This window comes from Heterocephalus glaber, unplaced genomic scaffold, assembly GCF_053883595.1.
Source record: "Heterocephalus glaber isolate CG9 unplaced genomic scaffold, H.glaber_assembly_v1.0 deba00001561, whole genome shotgun sequence".
Lineage (NCBI taxonomy): Eukaryota > Metazoa > Chordata > Mammalia > Rodentia > Bathyergidae > Heterocephalus > Heterocephalus glaber.
Genome location: NW_028258349.1, coordinates 13,058,646 through 13,081,596, shown reverse-complemented (window position 1 = coordinate 13,081,596; position 22,951 = coordinate 13,058,646). Strand labels below are relative to the sequence as shown.

General features: G+C 38.0%; 1 protein-coding gene, 1 long non-coding RNA gene and 2 pseudogenes across 10 annotated transcripts in view; 2 read left to right on the top strand and 2 right to left on the bottom strand.

Annotated features, from left to right (window-relative positions):
• LOC147824016 (uncharacterized) overlaps positions 1–7,970 on the bottom strand; it is a 32,946-nt gene extending 24,976 nt beyond the window's left edge. For both annotated transcript variants that reach the window (XR_015443106.1, XR_015443105.1), the window contains exon 1: positions 7,885–7,970. This is a non-coding gene — a long non-coding RNA (uncharacterized LOC147824016). The remainder of the gene's footprint in view (positions 1–7,884) is intronic.
• Positions 1–22,951, top strand: part of Znf793 (zinc finger protein 793) — a 39,073-nt gene that overhangs the window by 5,308 nt on the left and 10,814 nt on the right. For 2 of the 8 annotated variants that reach the window (XM_087191308.1, XM_021239515.2), the window contains exons 1-6: positions 8,268–8,459; positions 9,204–9,325; positions 16,627–16,719; positions 17,301–17,344; positions 19,688–19,823; positions 22,654–22,749. In XM_087191308.1, coding sequence (XP_087047434.1) covers positions 17,330–17,344; positions 19,688–19,823; positions 22,654–22,749 — 247 coding nt within the window. In that variant the 5' untranslated portion in view covers positions 8,268–8,459; positions 9,204–9,325; positions 16,627–16,719; positions 17,301–17,329. Of the gene's footprint in view, positions 1–8,267; positions 8,460–9,203; positions 9,326–16,626; positions 16,720–17,300; positions 17,345–19,687; positions 19,824–22,653; positions 22,750–22,951 lie in introns of those variants that run through there. The other 6 variants (XM_021239511.2, XM_021239516.2, XM_021239513.2 and 3 more) reach the window with 4 other exon arrangements.
• On the bottom strand, positions 6,080–6,552 carry LOC147824017 (protein tyrosine phosphatase type IVA 1 pseudogene; annotated as a pseudogene).
• LOC147824015 (ADP-ribosylation factor-like protein 5A pseudogene) lies at positions 9,332–16,616 on the top strand (annotated as a pseudogene).

Here is a 22,951-nt window from a genome sequence, read left to right as displayed (position 1 = left end):
ATATTGAGTTAGACTATAAGTCAAAGCTCAGACCTTCTGAATCATAAAGAAAGCATCTTGGGAGACAGGCTAGTTACAGAGAAAGAGTTGTGACATCATGTCCATTCGTAGACAAGAATTCCCGAGGTTCAACTCTAGGCCTAACAGATTTCTGTTGTGTTCTCAGAATGAGGGTCTGGAAGCCAGAGTGGAACAAGACATGAACTGTCAGAAATGTGGTAAAATTGTCAGAACCACATGAAAGGAGCCATACATGGACATGGATTTGTTTATTCTATGACAGTCAACCACATTACATTTCTTTTCTTTTTTTTTTCCAGTGCTAGGGGTTGAACCCAGGACCTCATTCATGCAAAGCTAGTGCTCGACCACTGAGCTACACTCCCAGCCCATGTTATATATTAAAAACCAAGATGGAAAAGATTAGGTAAAATTATATGTGACATGTCTTCAATTAACACTGAATTGACTATGGATGATTTTCTATGGTTTTTAGTTTGTCTTGATGAAACATTCAATCAAGGAAGTTAGAAGAATCAATAAATAAGGAGAAATTAATATGCTAAAAAGAAAATCTGACAGATTTGATTTTTTAAAATCAGTAAACTATTAGTAAATCATATCAAGTCAGTAGGAAATCAGCAAATAGACTAGGAATTCAAAAAAGGGAAATAACTGTATAATTAAACAGTATTTTTAGCCAGACACAATAGCACATGTAGTCCTAGCAACTCCTGAAGCTGAGGCAAGAGGATCGCTTGAGCCCAAGAGTTTAAGGCCAGCCTGGGCAGCATAGTGAGACCTCATCTCAAATAAATAAAACCCCACAATATTTGTATAAAACTTTATATTAAATTGTTTCAAAATAGCCGTGCAAAAGATGATTTTCTTTGATTATATGGGTATGCTAAAGATCCTTAAGAAATAAAGAAAAATAAGCCGGGCATGGTGGTGCACACCTGTAATCCCAGCACTTGGGAGGCTGAGGCAGTAGGATTGTCGTGAGTTCAAGGCCAGCCTGACCTACATAGTGAGACCCTGTCTCAAACAAACAAACAAACAAACAAAGAAATAAAGAAAAATAAAAGATGAACTGTGAAAGCTTGAAATACTCAAAAAGATTTCCATATGCCATCTCCTTCTTGCTCCTTTTTCTCTTCCAGCCCACAAAGACACCACTATGTTTAGTTTAATTGGTGATTCCTTACATGTGAAGTGACTTCTAAATAACATGTACTTACTTCTTCAAATAGTTAAACTTTTCTGGAGAATTTACAAAGGAGGGGACTGATATCATCTTAAAAAAGAAAAGCTGGTATTGTTACATTGCTTCCATAAACTAGATATTGTGGCCTGGCAAAAGAAAGCTTTATGAATGTGTATGCAAAATCCTAAAAGAAACTTAACATTGAAATAATGCATTATGATCAAGAGAAAATTTATCCTAAAGTGTAAGTTTAATATTATTTAAAGAATTTATTAATGAATTTCACCGTATTAGTAAGGCCATGGGAAAATACTATACAGTTATCTCATAAATGGCAATTTGATAAAATTCAACATCTGTTCTGGGATTATTGTTATTATTTTAGGTTTTGGGGTGTTTTTTTTGGTTTTTGGGATATTTTTGGTTTTTTGAGACAGGGTCTCACTATGTAGTTTGGTCTGGTCTTGAACTCACTATGTAGCCCAGGCTGGCCTTGAACACGTAGCAATCCTCCTGCCTCAGCCTCCTGAGTACTAGGATCACAGGCATGTACCACCAAGCCCAGCTATTTTGCCTTTTTGAGACATGGTCTCACTATGTAGTTTAGGCAGGCCTTGAACTCACTGTGTAGACTAGGCTGGCCTTGAACTAGAAGTGATTCTCCCTGCCTCAGCCTCTCTACTGCTGGGATTACAAGTGTGTGCCACCATGCCTGGCTTTGAATTATTTTTTTAGAAAGCAATAGTAAAGTAGGACTAAGTGGTTACTTTTTAACATAAAATCTGTATTGCAAATTGAAAGTCAATAACAGGTTTAATGGCAAAACTCTGTAAGCCTTCCCATTCAAGTGAGCAGTTTCTAATCTAGCATAGTGGCACACACCTGTAATCCCAGCACTCTGGAAGGCTGAAGCAGGAGGATTTCAAGTTCAAGCTCATCTTGGGCAACTTAGCAACTTATGTAGAGAGACCCTGTCTTAAAAAAAGGAGCAGAGGGGACAATTTGTCCCTATTATTATTTGCTTTTTTCTAGAGTGCTAGCCAGCACATTTAATCATGGAGTGAGATAAGAAGATAAATATTTGTTTGGGAAAAAAGCTTTTAAGTATTTGTGGATGAAATAATTGTACACTCCCAAAGGTCAAGAGGATTAACTCTAAAAACATTGTAGTTAAGAAAGTTAAACTGGGCATAGCATAAGACTGTAGCCCCATACCAGGGTACCTAGGAGGAAGATCACTTGAGCACAGGATCAAAGAAAGTTTAGTAAGGTGGCTGGTGAAAAATGAATATGCGGGCTGGGGATATAGCTCAGTGGCAGATTGCACTTGCCCATCATGAACAATTACTTGGGTTCTATTGGAACATCACCAGAAGAACAAAAAAAGGAATATGGATGGAAAATTCTTCTACTCCCATTAGTAATTAAGTGAAAAAATTATGCCATTTAGAATAACAGCTAAGAATTCAATTGACTATCTAGTAAATATAAAAAGGATGTTGGAATACCCATAAGAAACAAAATATAAAATTGATTTTAGATGTTTAGATAAAACTTTAATAAATGGAGAAATCTTATTGTAAGATTGGAAGGCTCAGTGTCTTTCAATATTGTCCACATTTTCTTACATAAATGGACAGATTTGATGCAATGTCAAGAAACATCTATTTAGGAATTTTTTTCAAATTATAACAGAAACATTTTATAGTTAAATTGAAGATGAAACATTTAAGGATAGCCAGGCCTTTTTTTTTTTTGCAAAAAATAAATAATGAGAGATAACATGCCAGACAAAATTTTAAAACATGCAGATTCAAGAGACAAAGGGTGTGATCCAAGAGGAAGAATAAACTGAGGAAGAAAATACTGAGTTTTATGGGTGGCAAGGAGAGATTTGGTTTTAAATTTGTGACTGCGGAACTAGGGATGTATCTCAGTGGTAGAGCACATGCTTAATATGTGTGAGGTCCTGTGTTCAATTCCCGGTATCACATGATGATGATGATGATGATGATGATATTTGTGAAAGAGAACATTTAGATGATGATATCTAGTATATGGTAACGTGGCTTTTGAGTTGATGATTAGAGTGTTATGAATCACAATTATGAGATTGATGACTGCAGTGCTGCTGTTTGAATGACTAATTGCCTGGTACTACTGCTTACCAAGATTTCAAGATGGACTCACCCCTCACCCTTTGGTACTGAGGAGTGAACTCAGGGCCATTGCACTGAGCTACATCCCCTGTCCTTTTTATTTTTTTTATTTTGCCTTCCAATTCTTTTTCTCAAAGAAAGTAATGATATTTTAACAGATTTAGACTTACATAATTTTATTAATGGACTCATGCTTTCACATTATATGTTAAACCCCACATTTCCTACTTTGATATGAATCACAAATGCTCTTCTAAGTCAGTGAGTATACTTTTCGATTATTTTTTCTGTGTTTTGGTGTAAGTGTGTGGTACGGAGAATTGAACCCAGCACCTCCACATTCAGCTGCATCATCACCCCTTCCCCCTTTTTGAGACAGAGTCTTGCTGAGTTGCTGAGTTATCCAGGCTGGGCTCAATCTCAACATCCTCCTGCCTCAGTGTCCCAGAGTGCTGGATAGCATAGTCCCACACCACCACACCCAGCTTCTGTCACTATTTCTAATGTCTACCTTGTGTTCCGTTCTGTGGCTTACCATTAACAGTGAGCCTATCTTTTAGTTACTGAAGTATTTTCTTGCTTCTAGTTGTTTTGCTTTTATAAACAAAACTAAGATGAAAATTCTTGTACCTTCATTTTTTTTTTTCCATTAGACCAATTAGTTCTTTAGGATATGTTACTGGATGTTGAAGAGTAGTTTACAAGATGTAGACACTTTTTTTTTTTTGGTACCAGGGATAGAACTCAGGACCTTGTACTTGCGAGGCAGGCGCAGCACCACTGAGCTAAATCCCCAGTCCTAAAATGCACATTCTTAAAATGGTGTTATAAATAACCTTTAGAAAGTTTGAATTTACTTTTCTATTGTCAGTATAGGAGGTGTTATCTATCTGAGCCAATCTCATAAGCCAAAAAGGCCAATATTTTTATAATATGTGAAAAGAACTTTGTTAAGAATGGTACTGTCGGGCCGGGGATTTAGCTCAATGGCTCCAGCACCTGCCTCGCAAGTACAAGGTCCTGAGTTTGATCCTTGGTACCAAAAAAAAAAAAAAAAGAATGGTACTGTCTTAGTTACATTTCTTGTTGCTGGGACAAAACATCTGACACCCACAAGTTCAAGGAGGAAAGGTTTATTTCGCCTCATAGTTTGTAGGGGTTTCAGTCCACAGTCAGCTGGCTCTAAGGCAGGGTGGCATGACAGAGGGGCACTGCAGAGGAGAAACAGTCCATAGCAGGGTAGGTAGAAAGCAGCAATGAGCAGCAAGCCTGCCTTCCTTCTTTTTCCTTATTTTTCTTTCAGGCTATAAGCCTGTGGGTTGATGCTACCCACACCCAGGGTGGAGCTTCCTATTATCCACACCCAGAACTATGCTAAAACAATCAGTGGACTAATCTAGTCCTATACACCCCTTTTAAAAAAATGGATTTCATTATTTATTTAGATGTTTAAGCTCTTACACTAAGTTTTTACAAGCTGATGAACACTGACAAATTATTTCTCCCACAGAACTATAACCACACATTTCCAGACATTACAAATATATGGTTGAACTAACATTAATACACATCACTATTTTTATCAATTACATAATAAAACCAATTATCAAGTATCCAAATATTAAGTTATACAGCTCAAAAGGCATATAAAATATTTGATGTCTGCTCCATTCAGTAGTAGAAATTCACTTCTGTTTTTTGCAAGAGGTTGGGAAGAGAAAGAAAAAAAATCACACTTCAAACAAAAATAAGTTGGTAAACAACTAATAAGTATGGAAAAAAATACAAGAATTTCAGAAATTTTATGATTAAGAATTGTTCTAGCTACAATAGCAAAGCATCTATGCATTTAAAAAAATATTTACTAAGTTAAAGAGCATATTCTACATGTTCCGCACAAGACAACGGCAACATTTTACTGAAAATATTGAATAGCCCACTCCTACTCTTTTTCAGGCCCTCCCTGTTAAGTTGCACCTTGGAGTGCAAGCATTAAATTAACTGTCAGGCTTTTTTGTCTGAGACATTAAAGACATGTGCTTCTGTAATAATGTAGATTTTCAAAATGGAGGTTTCCCAGAACAGCACAAAATAAAAGACTTGTAGAAAGACATTAAGTAATCACCGTAAGACTTGGTAATAATCAAAAAGAATGATCAATGTTTAAGCAAACCTGATGCATACTGGTATGAGTATGAGATGTAAACATAAAGTGAGCAGGCAAATAGCCACAGGCCCTACCTTGTTTGAAATGACTGAAGGAATAAACCACAGGTCTAGTGTGTTCTTAGTTCCTGGAATTTTGGTTCTATATGATACTAAAAATATAAGAGTATTGTGCTGGGTATTTTGGCACCTAATCTCTCTAAATTTCTTACGTGTCATTAAGATTTTGGCATGGGAATAGCCTTAAAGACATAACTCAATACTGCATGATTTCAGGGAAGTCAATTGGTACAAATGATAAGCACAATTTAAATGCTGAACAGTAAGAATCTTGTAGTAATTGTCCAAATACATTGATCATAACCCAAACTCAGAGGTTACAATTCTGTTAAGCTTGTGTGTAGCCTGTATAACTGCTTTGCAACGCTCCTACAGAAGCTTCCTTAGACTCATTCACCCAGCTAACAAACACATGGGCTAATCTGTATGACAGTCTGGTCCTGCCTCAAGCTGCACGTCCAAGGGAGTCGCATCAGGCACCCCAGTTTTATTGCATGCAACAGTTGTTCCTGTGACCGTTGGAGTCTTTGAAGCGCAGCCGCATTTTAGGATGATACTTCTCCAGATATAAGAGTTGTTTGCTGTTAAAAGCTCCACACTGCTTTTGTCTTATGAACTGTACTGCATCTTCATATCTCATTCCACCTTCAATTAATGCTAGGGCAACAAGCACTGGAGCTCTCCCAAGGCCTGCAACCCAATGGACAGCAATACAACAACTAGGTTCTTCACAAAACTTAATTTTTACAAGAGTAACCAGTCATCAACAATCTGGTTGGACAGTGGTGCACCATCATCAAAAGGCCAATCAAAAACATGGATGCCTTCCTTCTCCACAAGAGTAGTGTCATACATTGCTTCACATACTCTTACTATTTTGGTAACTCCATACTTCTTAAGTTCCTCTATAAACTTGTTTAAGATTGCATTGGTTGGATTGTGTGTAATGAGGAATCTCATGCTCTTGTATGTGACTTTCACAGGAGCTGGGCCATGTTAATTTAGTTAAAAAACACTTAAGAGGATTATGAAAGATTTTAAAACTTGAATAGAAATGATGCAAGAAACTGAAGTCTACTTCATTATACTCCACTTGAACTTCTCAGTGCTTTGAGTATGGCGTTGGGAGTACTGGGAAATGAAATGAACCTCCTAACAAGAAGCAGCAATCCTTCGATCCGGTAATACTGAGGCAAGAGAAAGGAAGTGCACTAAGGTTTACCCCATTCAGGTCAGAACTCTTTAAAATGTTCTATGATTTCAATTCACCACTTCTGTGTCCAGGTGAGCCTCTCTCACAGGGGCTTCTTGGTGGAGCAGTAATGGATCTCTACAGTTCACTTGTCTACGTAGAGATCGTGTTGTACCTGGCAGTATTCTCCACTGTCCTTCAGAAACTCCATAAATGTGTGACCAAGAACTGAGGAATATGTCTACTCATTGAAGATTGTGGCCTAATCATACAGCTGGTTCTGAGGTGGTCGCGAGGTGGACGTTGGCAGCAGCGGGGGCACCAGGTGACCATGCACCGAGCGGGCAAGAGAGTGTCGTGGACCAGCGCAGCCAGGCAGCCAGGCAGCCAATACTTGTGCTGGGCCTAGTCCTATACACCCTTAATCCCAGTATTACACACCCATGATCCAGCCACCTCTTGAAGCCCCACCTATGAGCTCATGAGGCTTTGGGGGAACACCTAGATATGATCTATAACAGCTACCAAAAGCAGAAACTCCAAGGGGGAAAATTAACAAGTTGGCTATTTTTAAAACTCAAAATGATCTGTTTAATTTTTGAAAATTTGTAAGCCCAGTTTAAAGAAAAATGCCAAATGTCAAATATGTCAAAATGTCATATATGTCAAGTAGCCTCAAATGAAAAGAGCACTTATACATTTTTAAAAATGAATACTTCAGTAGAGACATGGGTTAATAGCATAAACAGAATATATATATATATATATATATATAAAATATATATATGAAGAAAGTATCTTTTTTTCCCTCATTATATGTCAAAGAATGGTGAAATAAAATAGATGACATGGTAACCAAGAAACTGAGACAGGAAATAACACAGGATATTATAGACCAGTAAATGGTAGAGCCTGCATTTGAACCCAGGTTGTCTGGCTCCTGAGTCTCTGATAGCATCCTCCTATTTTCATAGTCAAGGAAACAGGCTTAGAGAGGTAAAACATCTGACTGAGATTTTCTCAGTCAGAAGAACTGGCTTGGCTTCAGACTTAATGTCTGTCACTCCCAGGCTCAGAGTATTTCCAGAAGATTCCCTTACCTCAAACTCAGAGCAGTGGTGTCTCCTACAGAAGCCTCTTCAGACTCCCACCCCTGGCTCCAGTAGTATCTGGGAAGGCCAGTCAGATGATACTAATCATGGATCTGTGTATCTTCAGGTTGCCTGGGTAACCTGCAGACCTTTGGATCCTGTCACTTTACTGGATAGTAGGGTTCTATAGCTTCTCAGAACCATAAGACCTGTGTCACATCTATAGAAGGCCCTGCCAGGGGCTGAAGATGAAAGAAACTAGTGAGAGATGGAACTCTGAGGGTTTAACAGGCCAGGTAAAAGACTCCCTGTGGTCTAGAAGAAGGAAACTTGGGACAAGAATCCTTTTATGAAAAATCCTGGGTGAAGTTCACCCAGGTCCCAGTCTCCTTCCAGAGCAAAGACTGCCAGGTAAGAAGAAGCAGCAGCATCCTTGAGCCAGAAGCTGAGCAACACCCAGCTTGAGGATGTCACTCCTTCCAGGGATTCTCCGTGATTCTCCATGATGGGAGAAGAGTTGGGCCCAAGATCAAGGGCGACAGTAAAGGAGAGGCAAAGGAGAACACAGTCTCATTGTAGATGTGGTAAGCGTGTTCTTTGGGGGTAAGGGGACATCTGTCTCTGACTCAGTACATTCTACCATCTTGCAGGATAGGATGTGGCCAACCCACTGCCTTATTCTTGCCAGTCCTTTCTAGACTTATCTGCTCCCTTGTCATTTTTACCACTTCACTTGACCTCTGGAAATATGAGAAATTCATTCCATCATGATCCAGGGGTAGAAAGGCCCCTAAATTCTCAGAATGTTAGTGGCAATAAGATCTATGGACCTACTGTCTATAGATTTTTAAAAACTTTTTAACTCAGAAAACTTATAAGAATATTACTGTGGGGGCTGGGGATTTAGCTCAGTGGTTTGGCCACCTGCTGTGCAAGTGCAAGGACCCGAGTTCAATCCCTGGTACCAAAAAAAAAAAAAAAAAAAAAGAATGTTACTGTGGTCTCCTATTTATCCTTTACCTGTGTTCACCTAGATAGAGCTGTGTGTGTATGTGGTATATGCATGTGTTCTCTGTGTGATAGATGTGATTGTTTTATTATAAATATGTCATTCTTACCCTTTTTCTCAAATAGTTGAGACTAAGTTGCAGATATAATGCTCCTTTACCCATAGTGTGTGGTTCCCAAGAATGAGAATATTTTCCTATATAGCTAGCAGTTTTTAAAATCAAGCAATTAGCACATTTAATATTTCTGTCTAATCCAGTCTGTATTCAGATGTCAACTAATAATGTTATTTTATAGCAATTTTTCTTTTTCCATTCCAGGATCCAACCCAGGATCACATGGTGCTTCTTGCTGAGACATCCCATTAGTCTTTAATCAGGAGTGGTTCCTCATCTTTGTCTTTCATGAAGTTGCCAGTTTTGAAGATCCAGTTATTTCATAGGTCAGTTATTTTGTATAGTGTTGCTTGATATGGGTTTGTCTGATGTTTCCTTCATATTAGATTCAAGTGTGCTTTTGGTGGTAGGAATGCCACAGGAGGGATTTTGTGCCCTCTACTGTTAGTCACATCAGGAGGCACAGTCATATATCTCCTTCCTGGTGATGTTCAATGATCATTTGATTAAGGTAAGGACTTTGAAGTATATCCAGCATAAAGGTAATATTTTTCCTTTTATAATTATCAATATCTTGGGGAAGGTATCTAGATACTATGTAGCTATTTCTCACCAAACTTTCACCAGTAGTTTTAGTATTTGTTCATGCCCCATCTCATTTAAACATGAAAGAAGTGATTTATTTGCCTAGGACAGATCTATTTTTTTTTCTTTTTGGTACCGGGAGATCAAACTCAAGACCTTGCGCTTGCAAGGCAGGCGGCGGCACCACTGAGCTAAATTCCCAGCCCAACTGGGACAGATCTAGATGGTCACAGAGCCAGGGCTAGAACACAGGCCTTTCGTTTGACTATACTCTCATTCAGCTGGAACCCTGAAGTTAAGGACTTCAGACAAAGCTAGGTAACCAAGCCCAATAAAGTGAGGGAGAGAGTGGATTCTCTTAGACAAGGGAGTAGGATTAATTGTGCCAGCCTGCAGGGACCCAGGCCTTTCTTACCAACTCAGCACTTTCAAAATACTCTTCTTCTATTTTCAAGATTCCTGTGGATTCTCTCCTGATGAAAAAAGACAGCATAACAAGCTGGGCATGGTGGTGCGCTTGTGGAATCCCAGCAGTCTGGGAGGCTGAGGCAGGAGGACCACAAGTTTGAGCCTAGCCTGAGCAGTGAGGCCTTGTCTCAAAATTTAAAAATCAAAAAAGGCTGGGGTTGTAGCTCAGTGCAAAGGTCCTGGGTTCAATTCCCAGTACCACCAAAGAAAGAAAGAGAGAGAGAGAGAGAGAGAGAGAGAGACAGTGAGAGAAAGAGAGAGAGAGAGTAAATTTGTAAATAATTTAGCATGTATGTGAGTGTGTGCACACTCATGTGTGTGTTATAATTATGGATTATTGTAAGAAATATTCTGCCACCTAAATCAAACCACTGTAAACACTTTATTGTATTTTATACCAAAAGTTTTTCTACATATGTATATTTTAAATAATGGAATTATGATTTTTTTCTTTTTTAAAAATTCAGTTACAACTTGCATCAAGAATAGCATTTAGCTTAATGAATTTATCCATATGTATACTCTCATGTACCTACTACCCAGATAACTTACTTTTTTGCCTGGTGGAATACCTTGCCTGATACATTATTTAAGCAAAGAATTATCTGTATTTCATTTAACTTTCAAGAAATCACCTTTATTTCTCCTGTAAAAGCAATGGGAATCCTAAGTAGTTCATCTTAATATGAACACCATTATGATATGTTTATTAGTCTATCTTGTGAACAGAATATTCCTTAGCAAAAGGCACAAGGGATCTCTCTGGAGTGATGGAAATGAATGAAGGACCCTTTGATACTCATGTGATAGTTGGAATAAGCAATTTTAATTTCTCATGCTTATTTGGATTCATTAAAAGTATATGATTAAATAATTTCTATTATCCCAGCAGTGACCAATATTTCTCAACCTCTTCTGGTAACTTTTCTTAGAACTCAGAACTCACCAACTGTATAAGAGAGAAACCTCCATAAATGGTGTGAATATCACTGGTCTCAGAAGAATCTTCTTTGTCCCATAGGAAAAGGACAAGTCTCTTTAAGCAGAAAAGAGACACTAATGTTTTTGCTCTGTATTTTTGTTTTATTTTGGCATTTGTTTGTTTGAGACAAGGTCTCACTATGTTGCCCAGGCTGCCTTTAAACTCTTGGATTTAAGTGATCCTCCTGCCTCAGCTTCATGAGTAGCTGGGACCTTACCTGGCAGTTGCTGTTTTTAAAGGTTGTCGTCATGGAATATTTCTCAATGGGCAAAGCCTGGATCTAGTGGGAATCAGTTGTGGGACTGATTCAGTTTGAACTGTCAACCATTAGGATCACAGCTCAAGAATCCTAATCAGGAGAAAAGCACTCATTATCCACCTTTGCTGAGACGGTTTCCTTGTCCTGGAGTCAATGCTGGTGAAACATATATGTAGGTTTTATTTTGTCGTATCTTCTCTTTCTTTTTCCTTTTTCCTTTCCTTTCTCTTTTACTGAGCTATAAAATACATAGAGCAAAAAGTAAACATCTTAAATGTACAACTTGATGAGTTTTTTTTTTATGAGTTTTAAAAAATATATATACTCTTATAGCCACCACTCAAATCAACATTTCTGTCATCTTAGAACTAGGGTTGGCAAACTACAATTCATGAACCATATCTGGCCTGCCATTTCTTCATGTCTGTTTTATTTATTTGGTGCCTCATGTATGCTAGGCAAATGCTCTACCACTGAGCTATTTTTCATTTTGAGATTCTCACTAAGTTGCCCATGCTGGGATTGAACTTGCAATCTTCTTCCCTCAGTGTCCCTAGCATCTGGGACTGCAAATGGGAACCACCATGTCTGGCTTGTAACGAAAGATTTGTAACACAACCATACTTAATTATTTGCATATAATTAACTGTCTGTGGCTACTTTTGGTCTATGTTCATGGAATTGAGAAGTTTGTTACAAACACCCAAAGGCCCACAAGACCTAATATGTACTGTTTGGTCCAGTAAAGAAAACACTTGCTGACTTCTATCTTAGATGACTCCTTCCTATCCCATCTCAGTTGGTGTCTCTCTTCCTCCTCATATTGGGACTCTGTAACTATAGATTAGGTGGTTTTTTTTGGCACCTGGGATTGAACTCAGGACCCTGGGCTTGTGAGGCGGGCAGCAGAAACACTGAGCTAAATTCCCAGCCCCACTGTAGATTAGTTTTACCTGTTCTAGGACTTGATTGGAATTATACAGTATGTTATTTTTCATTGGAAATGTCTCTGAGATTTTTAGCCACATTGTAGCATAGATATAAGTTCATTTCTATTTATTTATTTTTAATGAATCTATTTATTTATTTTGGTTCTGGGGATTGAACCCAGGGTCTTGCACATGCTAAACACACGCTCTACCTGTAAGCTATACTCCCAGGCCTAGTTCATTCCTTTATTGTTGAATAATATTCCATTGTATGGAAGCATGTCAATTTATCCAGTTCTCTTGGGAAGTTTCTAGTTCAGTTTTAGGTTATTATGGTCAAAAGTGCAATGAACATTTTGTACAAGTCTTGAAGTGGGCAACATACATAAATATCTGTGCTAAGTATCCTGCAGTAGAACTGTTGAAAGAGAATTTTGTGTTCAGCTTTAGTTGCTATGACCAAACAGTTTTCCAAAATGACTAAACCAGTTTGCACTCCCACCAGCTGCATGTGAGAGCTCTGTTGCTCCTGGTTGTGGATTTTCACTTCGAGCCTTTAATCATACACACTGCATTCAGTCTATCAATCTGACAAGTAGTGTTCTTTACTAATATTTTTTTTCAGATTAAGTTTCATAGTTCCTAATACATGGATGTTTTGCAAATATGTAGCCTCCAGTGTTATGATAGTATCTCATTGTAGTACTTTAAGAGATTAATCAGTCAGCTTTTCCATTGCTGGACAAAATGCCTGACACCCACAACCTCAAGGAGGAAAGGTTTATTTGCCTCATGGTATCAGAGATTTCAGTACATGATTAACTGGCTACAAGGCAGGAACATCATGGCAAAGGGTGTGGTGGAGCAGTGCTGCTTAGTTCATGGCATTCGGGAAGCAGAGCAGGGGGATAGTGCCCAAGAGGAAGGGGCCAGAGACCAGGTGTAATACCCAAAGTCACACCTCTGTGACCTACTCAGATACACCCAGAAATATCCTCTATTAATACCCTAGGTGACTTTGAAGCCAATCAAGTTCACAATACAACTTAACTGTTAGAAGGAAAAGACATTTTCATGTTGTGGCTTAAAAAATATTGCTACAAAAAATATTGCTACAAATTCATAGTTTCTATGGGCTAAAACTTTGACATGTGCATTCTTATGAAACAACTGGGTTACATGATATTTTAGGGTTTAGTTTCTTCGGATATGGCCGGTTTTCTCTTAACACTCTTCTTCACATGGCTAGAGTCCCTTGTTGCTGGCTCCTGTGCTACATTGCCAAGACCCATCCAATGGAGTAGTGTCCTTGCTTTCTGACACATTTAAGATTATGGAGGGACACCTATACATTTTGTATTATTTGTTCCACATGCATGTCAGTCGTTTTCCAAGGAGCTTCAGTCATTTGTAGTGAAAATTAGTGGTATGGGTCATTAACTGAGGTCATTAAACTTTTTCAGTTGAAGCGACATCACCTTGGGTCACTTCAGTGAGACAGACACAAAAGATATAATATTAAAAAGTCACATGAGCCCGCCCACGTGGTTGCCACCAAAACAGTGAGGAACTGGGGGAGGATGATGGCCCGTGCAGCTCCTTGCAGACAATGTGGCAGCAATGTCCGTAAGCCAGAACACAAAGTTATCATTGTTGGGTTGGATAATGCAGAAAAAACTATCATCCTTTACCAATTTTCTATGAATGAAGTTGTACATACATCCCTACAATAGGAAGTAATGTAGAAGAGGTAGTAATTAATAATACATCTTTCCTGACGTTGGATATCGGTGGCCAAGAATATCTTTGCTCTTCCTGGAATACTTACTATACTAATACAGAGTTTGTAATAGTTGTTGTGGACGGTACAGACAGAGAGGATTTCTGTAACTAGAGAAGAACTCTACAAAATGTTAGCTCATGAGGACCTAAGGAAAGCTGGACTGCTGATTTTTGCTAATAAACAAGATGTTAATGCATGACTGTAGCAGAAATCTCCCAGTTCTTTAAGCTCACTTTGATTAAAGATCACCAGTGGCATATCCAGGCATGCTGTGCTCTTACTGGCAAGGAATTATGCCAAGGGGTTGAATGGATGATGTCATGATTTAAGATTAGATAATCTCTGCTGATCTCTTCTCATAGACTTTGTAAAAACAAAGTGCTGGACTTTACCTGAAAGCTGCAAAAATTAATGGTTTAGATATAATAAACTGATTTAAACTTTTTCTAAAGAAGAAAAATTAAGACCACTTATTTGAAAACAAGGAGGAAGTTTCACCTTCCAATTTGCTTTCTCCCTAGTTCCTTCCAAAGTATGTTATTACAGCTGTGATTGATATTTTTCTCATAGTAAATCCTCTCAGGACATTGTAGAGCCTGTGGTAAGTACAAAGGGAGAGGAAGACATTTTGAACTTTCAAGAGCTTTATTGTCAGTGTAACACTCCCTACTTGAATGTTCTCTTCTTGTTCCATTAAGTCAAAATACAAATCAGCACATACTATTTCCAATATTTTGAAATGTAATGTTACTTACAGAAAGTATTTTGCTTAAGGCTGTGTATGTATTGTGTATATACCTCAAGTCCAAGTTAATGGCTTTGATTTATGTCCTAAGAAAAGCAAATAACAAAAATTAATATCCTCAGTTGTTAGCATAATGAGATAAGTACTGGCACTGGTGTTAAAGTGCTGTTTTGTACTTTTCTCCTATGTTACCTGTATTGTACTAACCAATTGCCCTAATCATTAAGCTGCTCTTCAAAAAAAAAAAAAAAAGCAGAAAGAAAGAAATGAAAAAGCTTGACGTAGTATACCTATTTTTTGTTGCATAATAGCACACATGGGAACATAACCCAGTTGAGTAGACTGTCAGATTCTTGGCTTGGTATTACTAATGGACCAGATTGCACAGGGAAGAATTACCACATTTATTCCTTTTGTTGGCTTTCTAAATTGCTGAATAAATTGTTAATCCATTAATCAGTTGATCATAAATTGTGATTGAAACTATCCAGTGATTTCTTCTTAATTGAAAACTATTATGTGAAACATGTCTATCCAGAGAGGTAACATTCTAAAACTATTGAACAATTTAGCTAAAGTCTTTTAAGGTACTAAATTATATGCCAAGCAGTTAAAGTGAATTACAGAGTAGGAGTAAGGCATACTTTCCAAGCAGTATTGGTAATTTCTTAACTTGGGGATCTCTTATTTCAGGAGTTGGAATAGTTCAAGATTTTGTTTCTGTAAGATTTCTTATATCTTCCTCCACCACATAAATGCATTGATTAACAATTTTAAAGTGCAATTTTTTAATGCTTTTGTGAAGTTGATTGAGAAATTGGTTGACATGGTATATTATTTGTACTAAGAAATAACTTGACTCAAAACACCTTTTATATTTGTGTAGGGTTTTTTGGTTTGTCTTTTACTATCTTTAAAGGTGTTTCTGTCATAATTACAAACAAAATTAACCTGTGTTAAAACATATTTTTGGGTATTTGTGTATCTTTCATCCTTTGAAATTTTGAAGGTTAATTCAAACTGGCATGTTATAGAATATTCAAGAAAAATAACTACTCAACACCAGCTTTTTAAGTTTCAGTGAAGGTTTTGGTAAAGAATAATACTACATACAATAAAAGCATTGATGAAACTTTGAAAGTTTCTTTCTATAAAATGTAAATTACTCAATATCTTTTTTTTTTGGTACTGGGGATCAAACTCGGGACCTTGCACTTGCTAGGCAGGTGGCGGCACCACTGAGCTAAATCCCCGGGTCAAAATTTTAAATCCAAATTAGGCATGAAAGATCAGTATTAATGTTGGATTTTTGTGTTTTATATTTGCTTTAATGTTCAAATGCAGATAAAACATTTAGTATTTGTCAACATGCTTTTACAAAAGTAAATCTTAAAGTACTAAAAAAAGTCACATGATATCTTATTGATGATTTATTTATTTTATTTTTTGCACTGAGCTACATCTCAGCCCTTTTACATATTTTTTTGGTTTTTGTTTTTTAATTTTTTGGGGTGTTTTTTTTGGTATCTTGGATTGAACTCAGGACCTTGTGCTTGTGAGGCAGGTGCAGCTTCATGTTTTATTATAATACACAGTTTCACTAAGTTTCCCAGGCTAGGCTCAAACTTTTGATTCTCCTGCCTCAGCCTCCTAGAGTGCTGGGATTACAGGTATCTGCCACCATGACTGGCTTCATTGATAATTTTAATACATTTCTAACATTAAGCATTCAAGCATACCATAAAGTATTTATGTACACTGTTAACCTAGTTTTCATTCTTGTTTTGTTATTTGTTAAGCTTTACAGTTATATCTTAAACATCTGGGTTTAAAACAGCATAACCATTTTCTGTTGAAATTTTGTTTTTGTTTTTAGAGACAGGGTCTTGCTTTGTTGCCCAGGCTGACCTCATATTCCTGGGCTCAAGTGATCCTCTTACCTCTGCCTCCCAAGTAACTGGAGCTACAGGTGTGTACCACCATACCTGGCTTTGAAAATTATTTTTTAAATGGCAATACTCAATCTACTGAATGAATAGTAATGTGTTGTCCTCCATTAATTATTTGTGATCATTGAGTATATGTTACTAGCTTTATGCAGTTATTTGACTTGGGTTCTTTGTAATATTTTCATAAATTTATAGATGCCATTGTGCAGTATGTGCTTAGGTCTAATTATTTAAGTCTCAATGTGTTCATTTTTAAAAAAAACTTAGGGCCAGGGGATTTAGCTCAGTGGCATCACGCCTGCCTTGTAAGCACAAGGTCCTGAGTTTGATCCCTAGTACCAAAAAAAAAAAAAACAAACCCCAAAAAACAAAAAAAACTTAGCCATTCTTTGGTAGCAACTTTTATTTCCTGGAAGGTACATTTTATTTATTCATATTCAGATTTGAATGGCAGCCATTTTTCTTTTACCCTGATGATTTAAAGCATAATTTTGTATACAAGATTTATACAAAGAATTTATAAGTTCCAGAACAGGCCTGGTCTCACAGCTCTGGTTTTTGTTATTTCACCATTCTCTTCCTCTTATTTCTACTTTCACAGGTCTCAACTGTTTCCAAGAAGAGGAGAAAATGATCGAGTACCAGGTAAAAATGATATTGGTGAAACTGACCTAGAAAAAAATGAATGTATTATAACCATCTGTAATGCTGCATTATCAGGAAAACAGACTCAGAGACGGAGATTTTAACAGAGGTGGTTTATTGAGGAGGCTTCTGAAATACCTGTAAGACAGTGATGGGAGCAGGACTGGGCAGGAGTTGTTGACCAGAGGTCTCATCTGATCTTAAAAAACAGTCTGTTACTCAGTGTTTTGTTGAAGTGAAGAAGCTTTTATATTTTGAAATCAACCAATCATCAATTGCAGGCTGCCCCCAGGAGAGATTACATTGAGAGGTCTAAATGGCCAAGGACAGTTCTCAGGAAGGTTTCAAGCCCTTCTGGTGATTTGAGTGGAATGCCACGGCCTCCATTTTACACATAGAAACCATAAAAAACCACATACACAACATTCTATCCAACATCTTAGTACATAGGATGACACCATTTTTCAAAATCCAGCACATAATGGTCCATTGTATGCATGGAAATATAATTGATTGTCTTACTTTTCTCATTGCTGAGACAAAATATCCAACACCCAAATTTAAAGGAGGAAAGGTTTATTGTAGCTCACAGTTGGTAGAGGTTTCAATTCCAAGGCAAGGTGGCATGGCAGAGAAGCATCACAGAGGAGAAAGTTTATGGCAAAAGGCACCAAGGCAACAGCAGTGAAGTAGCAAGCAGCAAGTGATAACAGCAGCCTTCTTTCTGTCCCCTATATTCTATCCAGGGTACCAGCCCTTAGAATGGGTAGCACTCACACCTATGGTAGGGCACCCTTAATCCTAGCATCACACCATGAATCAGTCCCAGCATCATATCCTTAATTGCGGGAATCACACAGTTTAGATCCAACCACCTCTGAAAAGCCCCACCTTTGACACTGCATGAGTCTTTGGGGGGACATCTAGATACAGGCCATAACACTGATAATAACCAGTTCCCCACTTTGTGGACATTTAGGCAGTTTCCAAACTTGGTATTACAGTGATGAAGGAATATCCTTTGTCAGAATATGGATGTTCAAAATAGAGTCCAGGTTGGATTTATATGTGCCATTTTAATATCTGTTTTCTCTTTGCCTTATCTGCTTTTGTTCTTCTAGTTCTTTTTCTTTCTTTCTTAAATTTTGTGTTTGTATGGATTGAGTTCTTTTCTGTTATTTGGCACTGGGGATTGAACCTAGGGCCTTTGTACTGAGCTATATCCCCTGTCCTTTTTGTTATTTTATTTTATTTGGGGGGGGTGTGTGCTGGGGATTGAACTTGGCACCTTGTACTTGTGAGGCAGGTGGTGGCACCACTGAGCTAAATCCCCAGCCCTTGTTATTTTTTATTTTGAGCCAGGGTCTCACTAAGTCACTAAGTTGCCCAGGCTGGGCTTGAACTTGGGGTTCTCCTGCCTCAGTCTTCCAGAGTGCAGGGATTACAGGCAGTGCCCACCACACCTATCTTTAATTGAATTTTTTTTTTAGGATTCCATTTTATTTGCTTTAAGTACATATCTTTCCATTATGATTTTAGTGGTTACTCTAATTATACATTATGCATCCATAACTTTTCACAGTCTGTTTAGAGTTAAACCACTTCACATAGAATGTAAGACACTCATTCCTGGTCTAGCATGTGCTTTGTGCACACACTTCTCCCTTCATCATCTCATCATCTCCTTTCTTCCATTATCTCATCACTCAGAGCCCTCTGTATACTTTTCACTCGTTGCTGCATAACTTGCCACCCTTCATATCAGTTTTGCCTTCATGCTGCCCCTGGGGAAGGAATACAGTTTCTCCATCTTCCTGCAGACTCAGCATCACATATCCCTGAGCTTTGAAGCCTAACCAGATGCTGAAAATTTGTTTTGGTACTGGGGATCAAACTCCTGTCCTTGTGCTTACGCAGCAGGTGGCGAAACCACTGAGCTAAATCCTCAGCCCCAGATACTGAAAATTTTAATGAACTATTTGGTGCCCTGTATACCATTGCCTAGATGTCCTGCCATCATAGCTCTTATGACACTTCCATACTGATGGCTCTATGAGTTATTCTCCTTGTGCCAGACAGTGAGTTCCTTGAGATCAGAAACCCTCCATGACTATGTTCCCAACCACCAACAGTAGGCCAGACACAAAGTGGTTGTTGATTCAAAGTGTAAATGACAATAGTCGGTGGCTTCCAACGTGATTTTAATTTCTCCCACCATTTATAGCAAAAAGCTGGGAAGGTAAATGTCACCTAGCTAGATAAATGATCATGGTAAGCTCTGACCTGTGATCATTATAAAATTCAGTATCATCCACCCCACCACCATTTGTTTTTACATTTCAGCTTCCAGAGATACCTGTGTCATTCAAAGATGTGGTTGTGGGCTTCACCCAAGAAGAGTGGCACCAGCTGAATCCTGCTCAGAGGGCCCTGTACCGGGATGTGATGTTGGAGACCTACAGCAATCTGGTCTCAGTGGGTAAGAACAGCTTCCTCCGTACACTGCAGATTATGCTTGACTGGCCAGCTTCTCTTTGTCAGTCACTAAAACCAACTGAAGTATCTAAAGCCTCCAAAGTACCTAATTTACTTAATAATTACTTAGTACTTTCTATGTGCTGGACAGTTTTAGCAACTTTTAAAATATTAACTCATTTAATTATCCTAAAAGCTTTATGAGAGACTCATATTTTACACTGAGCCAAAAATCTATTTCTAGTTCAGCCTATGATTATTTAATGTCAGGTGTTGCTTATACAGCCCACATCTCAACCCCATGAGCAGATTCACCCATTTTATCCCTTGTGTTGTATTCATCCAATACCAAAGTCAGAACACTCACAGAGTTTCAGTGTAGACAGAGTTTTCAGTTAAAACTATGTGTACAGGGCTGGGGATTTAGCTCAGTGGTGCCACACCTACCTCATAAGCGCAAGGTCCTGAGTTCGATCCCTAGTACCAAAAAACAAAAACAACAAAAAACTATATGTATAAAGAATGCCATTATTGTTTTGGAAAAAGGACAGCAGTCTTTCTTCTGAGTTGGACATGAAAAGTCAGTGAAATAGGTATTGTTTCCCCAATAATTAAGAACAAGAAACTAATTCTGCTGGTATAAATTTTGAATCACTTGTGTAAAAATTCTTTAGTCTTCTCTATTTTTTCTTTTCTTTTTATCTTTTTTCTCTGCTTGCTGTGTCTCTCATTTATCTATATAACTTTTATGGCACTGAGTACTTTCCAACTTGTTTTTCTAGCTATTTATATGTTGCATATCTACATTACTAAATTCAAGTTCTGGACTAGGTTGTAGCTTAGTAGTAGAGTATTTGCCTACTGTGCAGTAGTTCTAGAGTTCAGTCCCCAGCACCACCACCACCACCACAACAACAAAGATAGACTCAAGCTCTGAGGAAGCATCCATATCTGATTTTCTTGATCTCTCCTTATTCTGGTACATAATGTAATGCCATGCATATAGGAAGAATGCAAGAAATGTTTTAAAAAGAAGTGCATATACACTATAGAATGCAACCACTGGACTTAGGCCTGTAATGTTTTTGTTTTGCTTTGTTTTGTTTTTGAGATAGGGTCTTACTATGAATTCAGGCTGGCATTGAACTTGGGGCAATCCTCCTGCCTCATATCTCCTTGGTATTACAAGCACGTGCCACCATGCCCAGCTGTACCTGTAATGTTTTATGGGGGAAAAGCTCATGTCTAGATGTCAATACAGATGAGAATATCATCTCTGTACCTTATAAACAAGGTGGCTACAGTAGAAGTATTTTTGGATGCTTTCCCAATAATTAATGCCAGAGGTTAACTCTCCAGTTAACTTCAATGGAACTATACCCAGAACAAATACCCAAACACTACCATTTTATTTTTTATCTTTATTTTTTTCTTACAAAGTTTTAAAAAATTACATATTGCCTTAAATAATTACATTTGTCATAGAGAATTTGTACTTGTACATAATATGCCTTAATTCTTTTTTCCCATTCTTCTCCCCTCCCTTCAACCCTTCTTCCCCTCCCCATTTACAAAAGCTTTGTTTCCATTTCTTCCCTTTCATTCTCTTTTTTAAAAATCCCTTTTCCCTTCCCTCCCTTCCTCCTCACCCTTTCCTTGTTCCCCTTCTTATTTGAACATGTTCTTCTTACTTCACAACATCTATCCTCCATTTTGCTACTTTTTACTCTTGGGTTTTTTCCACGCAAGAGAAACAATGCAATATTTAAACTTGTGTGTCTGGTTTATTTTACTTAACATTATGGTCTTGAGATGCACCCATTTACCTAAAAATGACATGTTTATCCTTCTTTATGGCAGAATAATACTCCAGTATGTATAAATACATTTTTCTTTATCCACTCATCTATTATAAATTGTGATGCTATAAACATGGATATGCATGTATCACTATGGTATGTTTTTAACTCTTTTGGAAAGATACCTAAAAGGGGCATAGCTCCTTCAATGGAAACGCTAGTTTTAGTTTTTTGAGGAATTTTTGTACTTATTTCCATAGTAGTTGTACCAATTTATATTCCCACCAACAATTGAGAAGGGTCCCTTTTTCCCTATAGCATTTAAAAAATATGTATATTTAATCTTTTTGTGAATGGAGGGGGTTGAACCCAGGGCCTTTACACTGAGCTACATCCCTAGACCTTTTTAACTTTTTTATTTTGAGACAGGGTCTTGCTAGGCATTGGCCTTGAACTTGCGATCCTCCTACCTTAACCTTTCAGAGGGCTGGGATTATAGACATGTGCCACCAGACCCAGCTTTAATCACCTTCTTGAACATTATGCTTAAACTTTTCTATAGTTTTCTCATCTATCTCATGCAGTAACATCTGAAAGCTAGGATATTATATTCTTAAAATGTTAGTTATATTCATCACACTGTAATCTGAAGACTAAAACCAATGAAAGATTGGAAATAAACTTTAAAAAAGCTTTGTGACCTAGGTATGATTCATACTACTTTACAGATTCAAAAATTGAGGCACAGAGAGGTGCAGTAACTTGCACAGACATCCACCTTGTACACAGTGGAGCCACAATTTGAACCCCGGCAGTCTGCAGTATGTATTCCTAACCCTTACACTGCTCTCTGCCTCTGTGGGTTCAGCCTGACTTTCAGTGATCCTAGATTACTGATTCCATTTGGTTCTGGACAGAGTTTATGTACAGTCCCATCCCAAATATAACATGTATATGTGCAGCCTTTGAAGCTGCCTGAGAGGCCCCAAAGACCAAGGAGCTTGGCTCAAGACCTGGATAATTTCCCTGGAACAGGTTATGAAGGCAGCAAACCAGATGTGATCCTCAGGCTGGAACAGGAAGAAGCACCATGGATTTGTGAAGCACCATGCCCAGCCTGCCGGTGTCGGGGTAAGTGTGATAAACCTAGCAAAAGGGGTACTATGTGAGATTGGTAGCTTTGAAATTTTGTTTAAGGTCCCACTCTTAAAAGACCTGAGCACCCCATCCTTCTTGATGATCGTTTGCCCTCCATGCACTCCTACTTTCCCCAGTCTGTTCTTCCTACTTCCACTTAAGTGTTGGTCCTTCTCCCTTTCTCCTTGGTGTATCT